Raw genomic sequence first — 11,549 nt, 5'->3', positions numbered from 1 at the left:
ATCTTCCTTTTCGGACAATCCTTCTTGAAGTGACTATTCTTCTTACAGAAGTAGCACTTCAACTCCTTACGAATTTGGCCCTCATTCACCTTCATTGGGGCTTTGTCCCTTTTCTTACCTTTCTTCCCTGATTTGCTGCTGCTGGTACTAGCTCCATTATCATAAGTGAGATTGACGGAGTGTTCCTTCATGTTCTTTAGTCTCCCTTCCACTTGTATCAGCATGACCTTGATTTCTTAAATGTTTCATTTTTCCTTAAGGGTGTTGTAATTCACCTGAAACTGACCAAACTCAAGAGGGAGTGAGTTGATAATGAATTGAACTAAAAAGGACTCACTCACATCCATACCCATTGATTTCAATCTAGCTGCCAAATTTTGCATGCTAGTCACATGATCATGAATAGATTGTGACCAATCAAACTTCTTGGTCGTTAGCTCACTCATTAAGGACCCTACTATGGATTTATCAGCTATATCCGATTGGGAGTATTCCTTAATCTTCAACATGTACTCTCTAGCGTCGTCCGTTTTGGGCATTGATGGCTTAACATTTTCAGCTATTGTCATCCTCATTAAGTTCAAGCTCAGCCTGTTAGACTGCTCCCAAGCCTCATAATGAGACTTGTCAGCTTCTGTACTGGTCTCTGTGATGGCTGCTGCCTTTTTAGAGACTAATGCCAGATCCAAGTTCAGAACTCTTAACTGATAATAGATTTGTTCAGACCAATCAGCATAGTTTAATCCATTGAACTTAATCAACCCAGTGCCCATAGCGAACATGTTAGAAGAAACTGCAGTATAATACATATACTCATACGTTAACACTTTGAGAAAAAACTTAAATGGATTCAAACAAATAACAAACTTAATTATGCATTTAAATTCACATTTGGGTAATACTTAAATACATAACTTTAATCAATAATGATGCCAAGAATAAAATACTTTAATAGACCTTCATTTATGCACAGGAACTCGTGAATTAATATGCCATTTAAAAAGTAGAGGCACGCCCGTGCTTCTCTTTGGAACTCAAGGCACGCCCATGCTACATTACAGCACGACTCGTGCTACTCTCTGGAGTTCAGGACACGCCTGTGCTAATTACAGCACAAATCGTGTTGTGCTCTAAGATCTGTAGCATGCCTGTGCTCATTATAACACGCCCCGTGCTACTCTCTGGAGTCCGTAACACGCCTGTGCTCATTACAGTACGCCCGTGCCCCTTTCTGGAGTCCAGTTTTAGCAATAATACAGCAAGAAAACATCTATGTTACCTTTGGGTATACATACATATTTATCAAATGCAATGATAGGTCTTTTTGACGCCATTGATTATAAGTAATGGTCTACCTTTGGGTAACCTCATAACATTATAATCAATGATCTCAATTGCTTAATTTTATCTTTTATCTCATTTACGGCATCACATGATATGAACAATTGAAAAACTGCATAATCAAATATCGAAATAAATCCAAACAAGGTCACTTTGGTAACAAGTTTTTCATTCATTAAACATTGAATTATGCAGAACCTTATGAGATTGAATTAAGATGTCAAAACTTTAATGACATTATACAATAAGATGTCTTGTTCTTTCTTTTATAAATTACAGTAGAATAATTTAGAAAGCACAAAGCGAACAAACGGTTTTTCAATTTCTATAACTTTGGCTTTGTTTATACCAGATTAAAACAATTTCATAATACGAAATTAATTTCCATTAACCAAACCAAATACAAATTCTATCAAATAAATCTAGAACAAACTAGGCTCTGATACCACATGTAAAAACTTTAATGCTACCTAGATCGTTTTGTCCAGAAATTATTTAATAGAAAAACTGTTAATGGAAGCGTACCTTGATCTATAGCTATTGATTACTTCGTTGCGGCAATTCGATTCTCATCCTAACAATAAATCTACGTTTCTTCGCTCTAGCTTTTTGTCGTAAGTTCTCTCTTAATGATTAGAGAATTATCGACAGCAACGAGAGTTTTCTTTCACGTTCTCTCAAACAACCTATCACCACTATGTGTTTGAGGTAGCCGTCACATTCTCTTAATGTACGCTGTTAATTTCCTTGATCTTTTATAAGACAGAGGAAGGGTATTAAAACCCTAACTGGTTCTCATCCCATTAAGCCCAATAACCATCATCTTGGGTCATCTTAATTAGAACCAGCCCCTTAATTACATGGCCACATAGATTATTAAAATAATCTAACAGATTTTAGAACATTCTAGAAATTGAGAATGTCTTTATCACGCCAAAATTAAGAATAAATAAATCTATTATGTGCATTAGCGCCAGTTTCACAATACTGTTATTTTAATAGTTATTAATTATTTTTTCTCAAAAAAAATTATTAATTGTTGCAATAACTATTTAGCTACTGGTAGGCATATTTCTCAAAAAAAAATTATTAGTTGTTGTAATAACTATTTAGCTATTGATAGGCTTTATATGCTTATACAAAAAGCTAGTAATTATTATATAGCAATTTAAGTAGCAATTTAAATTAAGTTACCTGTATATGTGTATATATATAGTTGTTTAAATTAAGAGGGTTCGGCAAATATAATTATTTAGTTAGCCATTTAATTTAATACGACAAAATAAAATATTAAATATTTAATTTAATTATCTAAATTCGAAAAAAAATATTAATTGTCAAAATAATTTAATTAATCTATTCCACTGCACTAAACGCTAGACGTTTTATAAAAAGCTATCCTCAGCCTTTGAGCCATTATAAATAACATGCTACTTAATAAAAATAGAATTTTCTTTAAAAAAAAATAAAAATTTAAACCAGGTACAGGACCCACACTCCTATTTAAAGACGATTCCTTAATCGTAATTCGCAAGCATACACTGCGATACAGACAGAAAACAGAAATTGCATTGGCGGCTCCAAAATGAATAAAACCTTCTTTTTCTCTCTAATGCTATGGCTTTGCTTCCTAATCTTCCCATCTATCCTGGCTTTGGCCACTTCAGAATCGGAGCTGACTTCTCTGACTCGGGAGCTGCTGAAATCGGCGAGAGAGCCCGAGTTCTTCGATTGGTTAAAACAAACTAGGAGGAAATTGCACGAGTATCCAGAATTGGCCTTCGAAGAGTACAACACGAGTCAAGTCATAAGATCGGAACTCGACTCACTCGGAATAGAGTATAAATGGCCTATTGCGAAGACTGGGTTGGTTGGTTCGATTGGGTCAGGGGTCCAGCCATGGTTCGGTCTTAGAGCAGATATGGACGCTCTCCCTATTCAGGTTGGTACGATTCTGTTTTTTATTGTAGCTACATTATCTCGATTAATCGGTGAATTGGTGTTGTGTTGTGCCATAAACACTCGTTTGTCACGTGGGTCACGTGATTTGCTTTCAGGTTTATTATTTATGTTAATTTTTTCTTTTTATTTCATTAATAAAATAATAATACAAAAAAATAGATTTAATTACTTTACTTTATATTACATTTCAGTACAATTTACTACATAATTAGTATGAAAATGCATTTGATTAATATGGTTTTATATCATTAATGCAGGAAAACCATAATGAAACATAATTTTATTAAAATTTAATTATTTATTAAATGAGGTCGATAATAATTATAAATTGTTATTGTTATTGTTAATATTTTGTTTGCATCAAAATTTATAAAATTATCTATTTAAATCAAATAATTAATTTGATTTTCTTTTTTATTTCTCTTTATTTCCATTAATACTTTGCTGCCTTAGTTTAATGAATAAATACTTATCTCCATTCTTAAAATATTTTGTTTTAATGTTAATTTTTAGTGTAATATTAACATTACAAAGACATTGTTTTATATTTCACCAAATCATTAGCATGGAAATATAGGAAAATATGAAGGAAAATGCATTTGACTCGAATCGCCAAAATCATGTCCCATGTGTTCTTAGATGACAAATGCAGGAAAATAATAATGGAAGATAATTTGATTATTTATTAAAGGAGTTGATTGATAAAAAAATTCCATTCAAGTTTATTATAATAAGTTAAAGAGAACATCTAATAAACCCCTTCTTAATATAAATCTATGCAATGAATTATTGGAATCGTGTTTAAGTTGAATATTTGATGTTTTTTTAACTAATAACATTAGGAATCTTTCATATTTTCATCTCTGTTTGCTAATATACTGCAATGATATTATTATTATTTGGAAAGGAATTGGTAGAGTGGGAGCACAAGAGCAAGATCAATGGCCAAATGCATGCTTGTGGCCATGATGCTCACGTTACAATGCTGCTTGGAGCAGCTAAGTTACTTCAACGCAAGAAAGATAAGTTAAAGGTATATTATGCAAAAAAATACAAAAATACAAAAAAAAAAAAAAAAAGCCCCTCTTCAAGGTTTATAATTTCTCTACTCTTTCATTTCTCTCTCTGTGTTTGCTCCAAAGGGTACTGTTAAGCTTGTCTTCCAACCTGGGGAAGAAGGGCATGCCGGTGCTTACCATATGTTGAAAGAAGGAGCCCTTGATAACTTCCAAGCCATTTTTGGTCTCCACGTTGCACCAGATATGCCTGTTGGTTCAATTGCTTCTAAACCTGGTGTAATGGCTGCTGCATCTGCAAGGTTTTCAGTTGTCATTAAGGGGAAGGGTGGACATGCTGCGCGGCCTCAAGATACAAGAGATCCAGTTCTTGCTGCTTCCTTTGCCATCCTTGCACTTCAACACTTAATTTCTCGAGAGAAAGATCCTCTCGAGCCGAGGGTATGACTTTCATTTCCCATGTCTCATGGAAGATGAGATGAATTTATGATTTAGTATTTGTCTGGTATTCTTATTCGACTTGCTAATAAGAAAAGCAGCATATTGAGAATGATGTTTGAAGGCAACAAAGAATTGTTTTTAACTTGAATTTATTCATCATAAAAATTAGAAAATAACACTTTCAGATTGCTTTTTCCAACAACATTTAAAATGGTATTTTCAAAACCATAATGCCAAACATAGTCTGAGTTGCAATTGGATTTACATTTTACAGAATCTTGTTTGCCAAGCATGAGCAGCAAATGCAGTCCACAATATCATGATCTGATATCCTACTGAAACTTTTTTGAGTCCTTATGTTCCTCATTGTGGTAGATACATACCTATTGGTGAACTTTTTCATTTCCAACATTGTATAGGTACTGTCAGTGGGGTTTGTTGCGGGTGGCCGGGCTGGGAATGTTATACCAGAGACAGTGAAATTTGGAGGTACAATTCGGAGCTTGACGACAGAAGGTCTAAATCATCTTATGACAAGGATAAAAGAGGTAATTATAATACAATGATTCAAGAGTTAGAAATTATCTAATTATTAGCATAAACATAATTTGTTAAATATTTGTTTGAATACTGAAATTTTCCAGATGATGCTCAAGATAGATAGCAATAAGCAACCTGAGGATTTAAATATGAACATCTACAAATTCATTATATTTTATAAAGTAGCAGATACAATAAACTGTCTTCAACATAAAATTGTCACCCGCTAAATGTACAATGAAAATGATGAAGCTATTTTAATATTTTAGATGAAATATTATTGATGGTGTGTTTTCTAACAGGTTGTAGAGAACCAAGCAGCTGTTCATCGGTGCACTGCTTCAGTAGATTTCATGGAGGAAACACTGAAGCCTTATCCGGCCACAGTAAATGATGAAGCAATGTATGAACATGCCAAACGAGTTGGGGAAGTTTTGCTTGGGAAATCAAATGTGCAGAAGATGGAAGCTTTTATGGGTGCAGAAGATTTTAGCTTTTATGCACAAAAGATGAAAGCTGCTTTTTTCGTGATTGGAGTACAGAACGAAAACGATAACTCCATTAAAAGATTACATTCACCATATTTTTTTCTTAATGAGGAAGTCCTTCCTGTTGGAGCTGCTCTCCACGCTGCAGTTGCCATTTCTTACTTGGATGCTCAAGCAGTTGAGACACATTAGATTTAATTTCTTCTGTCTGTGACTGGAAAATAAAATCTCAATGCATTGTCATTGTCAACATGCACAAATGCTTTTTAACACATGTAGCTTCAAGAGACTCTGTTAGTGTACTTGTTTGTAGAGGATCCACATAAATGTTTCCTTTGGAAATCTTACTCCAGTATGAGAGTTAAGTATAATTTTAAGTATATTTGTAAATATAAAATACGATGTATAATTCCTTGAAATTACTCTCATTAAAAAACAAAAAAGAAAAACATATAATCCGACCTAAGTTAATTGGATTTTACCTGTGGATCGGTTTACCCTGTTCTGTAAATTTATCTTTCCATAGATTTGGTGTTTTTTTTTTATACGAGTAATGCGTTTCTTGGATATTTTGTGACACAAAGTTTCGTTTGATTGAAAAAAAAGGCATAAAAATGTGTAAAAATGTTATAAATTCTAAAAAAAAAAAATTTTAAAATACTTATAAGAACGAGTAATTAGAGATTCAGGAGCTATGGGTGCAAACCTAGTAAGAAATACACATTTTTCAGATTCTCCATTTGATTTTCTTTTTCAAAGGGGGTAAAAAAAAAGAAAGAAACTCACCATTTGAATTTTAGTAAAAATAAATAATTAAATATTCACTAATATTTTCTTCACACTAAAAATAAATTCAGAAATAAAGCTCTAACCCAACCGTCACTCTCACTAGCTCCCACTCCCATCCCAGGCTTAAAACTTCCTGTCCACAAAATAAAACATGGGCTCGGACAGAAACTTTGTTTTTATGGAGTCCGCAACTTAAAAACTGATTTTGGGAATTGGAATGTCTTTCAATGGCATTTGCCTGATGGGTTTTAATTTAATGTCCTTGCTCTGCGTCTCAGCCTTCTTATATCAATCTTCAGCTTTGTCGACTGAATCAGGTTTGGAGTTACTGAGTCAGGAATTGTTGGAATCGGCGAGGGAGGTTAAGTTCCTTGAATGGATAAAAGGAATAAGAAGAAGAATCCATGAACATCCAGAGCTTGGATTTGAGGAGCATAGAACGAGTCAACTCATCAGGACTGAGCTTGACTCACTTGGGATCAAGTATAAGTGGCCTGTTGCCAAAACTGGAGTAGTCGCTTCTATTGGTTCGGGAGAGAAACCAGTTTTTGCCCTCAGAGCTGACATGGATGCCCTTCCTTTGCAGGTAAACCTTCTCGGTAATGGTGGATACAGAGATTTTGCTTAATTTCAGTCACTTCTGCTTAATTACAATATTAATGTGAGACTATATACAGAAATGTAAAAAAGGATACCTTTTACAAGATAAAATTGTTAGAGAAAAAATTAATCTTTTGCAACTATTAGCAATTGTCCTCTGCCTTTCTTATAAATATTTGACATCGTTAAAATACTCTTACCATATGGAAGGAATTAGTGGAGTGGGAACACCAGAGTAAAATTGATGGCAGAATGCATGCTTGTGGTCATGATTCTCATGTGTCAATGCTTCTTGGAGCAGCCAAATTACTCCAGCAAAAGAGAAATGAAATAAAGGTAATTTCTATCACTTCTATATCTAAATGTTATCGGGAGAGGAAAAAAAAGAAAAACAGCTCAAGTACATTTTTTTACCTCACAATTTGAGCTTTTAATTTTTGAAGGGTACTGTGAAGCTTGTTTTCCAGCCAGGAGAAGAAGGTTATGCTGGTGCTTACCATATGTTACAAGATGGTGTTCTTGATGATGTGAAAGCTATCTTCATGTTACATGTTTTACCTTCAATTCCCACTGGCGTTATTGCCTCAAGGCCTGGTCCAATATTGGCCGGTGCTGGACTTTTCTCTGTTACAATTCGAGGAAAAGGCAGGCATGCAGCAACTCCACATAGTAGTATAGATCCAATTCTTGCTGCATCTTTTGCAATCATTGCTCTCCAACAGATTGTATCTCGAGAGTTGGATCCTCTTCGTGCTGGTGTAATCTTTTCCTTTCTTTATTGCAGAATAGATTTCTGAAAGATGTAGTAGTAGCATTCTGTTCACTGCATGATATCAATAAATAAGTTATTAGCTGAACTGGCTATGCATGAACATGGTGCACCATATCTATTGGCAAGAGCAGCCCTCTTAGCAAATCACTATAAAATCTTGTAAATTTACCGACTAAAGTAGATGCTTAAAGGGAATAAAGGTTTTCAGCATTTTAACGCCTAACCTTTTGCAGTATGCAGGCACTCTAGTGAAATAATTGCAGAAGATACTGCAGTGGGATTAGTTAAGTAGCTGCCATATAATAATCAATAGAATTTATTCATTATTCATTTGAAAATATTTGTAAGTCGTCACAGTTGGGTTTGTAGAAGGAGGTCAAGCAATAAATGTAATCCCAGAATCTGTGAGATTCGGAGGAACTTTCAGGAGCTTGACCGATGAAGGCCTAATCCACATGATGGAAAGGATAAAGGAGGTAAGATATGTCTTCCTTTGCTGACATTAAAAAATTCCTATTGATTATTATAATTTTGATTGAAAGAAAGTAGCTGGTAAATTTATTTATTTTCCATAACAGATCATTGAGATGCAAGCAATTGTTCATCGGTGTGCTGCTATATTGGATTTTAAGGAAGACACACCACTACATCCAGTCATGATTAATAATGAACCAATGTATGAGCATGCAAAGAAAGTAGGAGAGATCTTACTCGGGAAGCAGAACGTGCAGCTTCTTCCAGTGACCATGGGAGCAGAGGATTTCAGTTTCTTTTCCAAGAAGATTCCTGCTACTGCATTTGCTCTTGGGATTAAAAATGAGACGTTGAAATCGGATGTGCCATTGCACTCACCTTACTTTTTTATTGATGAAATGGCTCTTCCAGTAGGTGCAGCTTTTCATGCTGCTGTTGCAATGTCTTATTTGGATAGCCATGTTGAAATGCATTAGAAATATGCAAAAGAAATCTGTTCATATCAAGATGGAGCAGCATTTCAGTCTGCATCGTCTTGGTTAACATTAGTTCCCCCATAAATTTAGAAAAATGAGTGGGGTTAATTTTGCGAATTTGTTAAACATATGTTCATCAAATTTGCAAAGTTTTGAAGCCCAATTAATTGAAATTTAGAGAATAAATTGACGAATATAGTATCATAAGTTTAAAGGTTCAGATTTAAATTTTTCTTTGTTTATAAACTGCTTATATGCAAATAATATTAATGTTCTTTCAGTTCTGACTCGGTGAAATTGACAATAATCTACTCAACTAAATACAGTATATTTTGAAAATATCAAAACTCATGTTTAGTACTTTATTTCAAACTTCTCCAGCTTATGTTGCTTATGCATTGAAAGCTAGCACATTAGAAGCTTTTTTTCTCGAGTCTTCATGTAAAATAAAAAACATAAGTGAGGAAAAAAAAAGTGAATTGCATACCAGAAATTAAGCTGTAATTTGTATTCTGATTTCTATTTTCATTTCATATTTAGGTAAAAGAAACATACTGTTGCTTGTTGCAGCATAAGGTTCAAAGGTCTGACTCTAACATGACAATTCAGGGTACTGATAGGAGAGAATGGCGTGTAATACCAAAAATAAATTTCATTCAAAATTGTGATCGGTGGAAAGAGTAATTTGGTGAGCGAAATAGTAAAACGAGTCAATATTGAAAACAAAAGTAAATACTGAAAGTTACACTGTTACTGTAAAATTCCTTAGGAAAACTAATACGGTCAAAACTATTTGCAGCCTTTGATCAACCAAAAATTTCATCAAAGAACTGGCTTTACATAAGCTGCCTTGCAGTTTCAACTTCAGCATTAAACCATCAATCTACTAAAGCCAATGGTCACGTTTCCATCACTTCAGGTGACAATTTTAAACATAGCAACCAAAATGCACTTCTTTCATGTTCAATGACACCAAGCTAGAATCATGGATTTGGCACAGGATGTCCAATTTAAACCACACACCTAGTCTGGAGTCTAGTGTAAATTTGGAATCCATATTTCAATTCCGGGTAAAGAATTGAATGTTGCTTGTTTCATATTTCATCTAATTCTGGGCACACAAATGGCGTAGTTGAGGGATGCAAAAAAATCATACCTTTCGTGCTATATCCAACTGCAGCCAGGTAGTTTCCTAAGCCCTCTCTCCTTCATTTTGTTCTTGACATGAGAAACATCCAGCCATTGATCTGCTGCAGCATAGATGCTTGACAAGAGCACATAAGGACTGGAATTTTCAGGTTCAAGCTCAAATAAGCGGTTAGCAACAATCTCCCCCAACTCAACCTCACCATAAAACTTACAAGCTCCAAGAAGTGCACCCCATGCACTTGCATGAGATTCCACAGGCATTGACTTCAGAAGCTCATAAGCTTCTTTTAGCTGTCCTGATCGGCTAAGAAGATCAACCATACATGCATAGTGTTCAGGAGAGGGAACCATAGAATACTTGCTTTTCATGGTTTCAAAGTAATGCTTACCCTCCTCAACAAGCCTTCCATGGCTACAAGCTGTCAAAATGACAGTAAATGCTGCATTATCTGGAATTAATCCCTCATTTAGCATTTTATTGAATAATCCCACAGCCTGTTCAGCATATCCATGAATGGACAATCCTTGTATCATAGAACAATAAGAAAAAAGGTCCCTTTTAGGCATTTCTTCAAATAACTTATTTGCTCTATCCATGTTCCCGCACTTTGCATTCATGTCAATAAGTGCAGCAACAACATGAGTTTGACCAATATCAATCGAGCTCTGACTCAAATAACAGTCAACCCATTTTGCTAAATCTAAATTACCCACTTGAGAACATGCTGACATCAAGCTAACCATTATATACTCATCTGGCTTAACATTCATTAACTCCATTCCTTGGAATATCTTCAATGCCTCGTTTGGGAGCCCATTTTGAGCATATCCCGATATTAATACTGACCACAAAAAGGCATCTCTTTTCGGAGCTTTATCAAACAAAGCTCTGGCAGATGCTATATCCCCTACCTTTGCATAGCCATCAATCATAACAGTAAAAGAAACAACATCCCTTTCAGGCATGTCATCAAACACCTTCCTAGCATTAATCAAATCCCCTCCTTTCACCAATCCACCAACCATCGCATTCCAGGAAGTTAAGTTCCTCTCCGGCATTTGAACAAACACTCTTTTCGCATTATCCAAATCCCCAACATTCAAATACCCATGGACCATTGCAGTCCAAGAAACAACATTCCTTTCAGTCATTTCATCAAACACCTTGCGTGCAGTTAATATCTCCTTGCATTTTCCGTAAAAATCAATCAAACTAGACCCAACGTACAAATCTTTACTAACCCCACTCCTTATCGCCGACCCATGAAAAATTTGACCTTCCTTTAGTTTATACTCATTCAAACACGACCTGATAACCGAAGGATACGTGTATTCATCCGGCCAAGAATGTTCACTCCGCTTCATGCGAATAAAAAGAGAAATTGAATCGTCAAAATGAGATTTTTTGGAGTATAGTTTGAGGAGTATATTGTATAAGACAGTCGAGGGAGTAAGGAGACGATTGAAAATGAAAGTCGAATAGGATATAGAATTGGAGAGG

At 34.9% G+C, this 11,549-nt stretch overlaps 3 protein-coding genes across 6 annotated transcripts; 2 read left to right on the top strand and 1 right to left on the bottom strand.

The window, feature by feature from the left end:
- Positions 1 to 2,859: 2,859 nt before the first annotated feature.
- On the top strand, positions 2,860 to 6,159 carry LOC105635870 (IAA-amino acid hydrolase ILR1-like 3). The gene is made up of 5 exons (XM_012218992.4): positions 2,860 to 3,283; positions 4,211 to 4,336; positions 4,446 to 4,760; positions 5,180 to 5,308; positions 5,603 to 6,159. Exons 1-5 carry the CDS (start codon positions 2,927 to 2,929, stop codon positions 5,978 to 5,980), a joined length of 1,305 nt encoding a protein of 434 aa, XP_012074382.1. The 5' UTR covers positions 2,860 to 2,926; the 3' UTR covers positions 5,981 to 6,159.
- Positions 6,160 to 6,551: 392 nt separating this feature from the next.
- On the bottom strand, positions 6,552 to 11,549 carry LOC105635871 (Pentatricopeptide repeat (PPR-like) superfamily protein; the record flags this gene model as incomplete). Of its 4 annotated transcripts, XR_016319602.1 has the most annotated exon segments (4): positions 6,552 to 7,217; positions 7,378 to 8,000; positions 8,661 to 8,916; positions 10,056 to 11,549. XR_016319602.1 is itself a non-coding variant. In XM_089718050.1 (2 exon segments), a coding segment is annotated over 1 exon segment (1,486 nt), but the record flags the coding sequence as incomplete, so codon positions are not given.
- Positions 6,795 to 9,179, top strand: ILR1 (Peptidase M20/M25/M40 family protein). The gene is made up of 5 exons (XM_037638434.2): positions 6,795 to 7,163; positions 7,388 to 7,513; positions 7,621 to 7,933; positions 8,298 to 8,425; positions 8,528 to 9,179. The coding sequence occupies exons 1-5, from the start codon at positions 6,795 to 6,797 to the stop codon at positions 8,897 to 8,899; spliced, it is 1,308 nt and encodes a 435-aa protein (XP_037494362.2). The 3' UTR covers positions 8,900 to 9,179.

Source organism: Jatropha curcas, chromosome 2, assembly GCF_041381405.1.
Source record: "Jatropha curcas cultivar XTBG-Jc1 chromosome 2, XTBG_Jcur_1.0, whole genome shotgun sequence".
Lineage (NCBI taxonomy): Eukaryota > Viridiplantae > Streptophyta > Magnoliopsida > Malpighiales > Euphorbiaceae > Jatropha > Jatropha curcas.
Note: the sequence above shows the minus strand (reverse complement) of the source record. Positions and strands in the feature narration are given on the sequence as shown.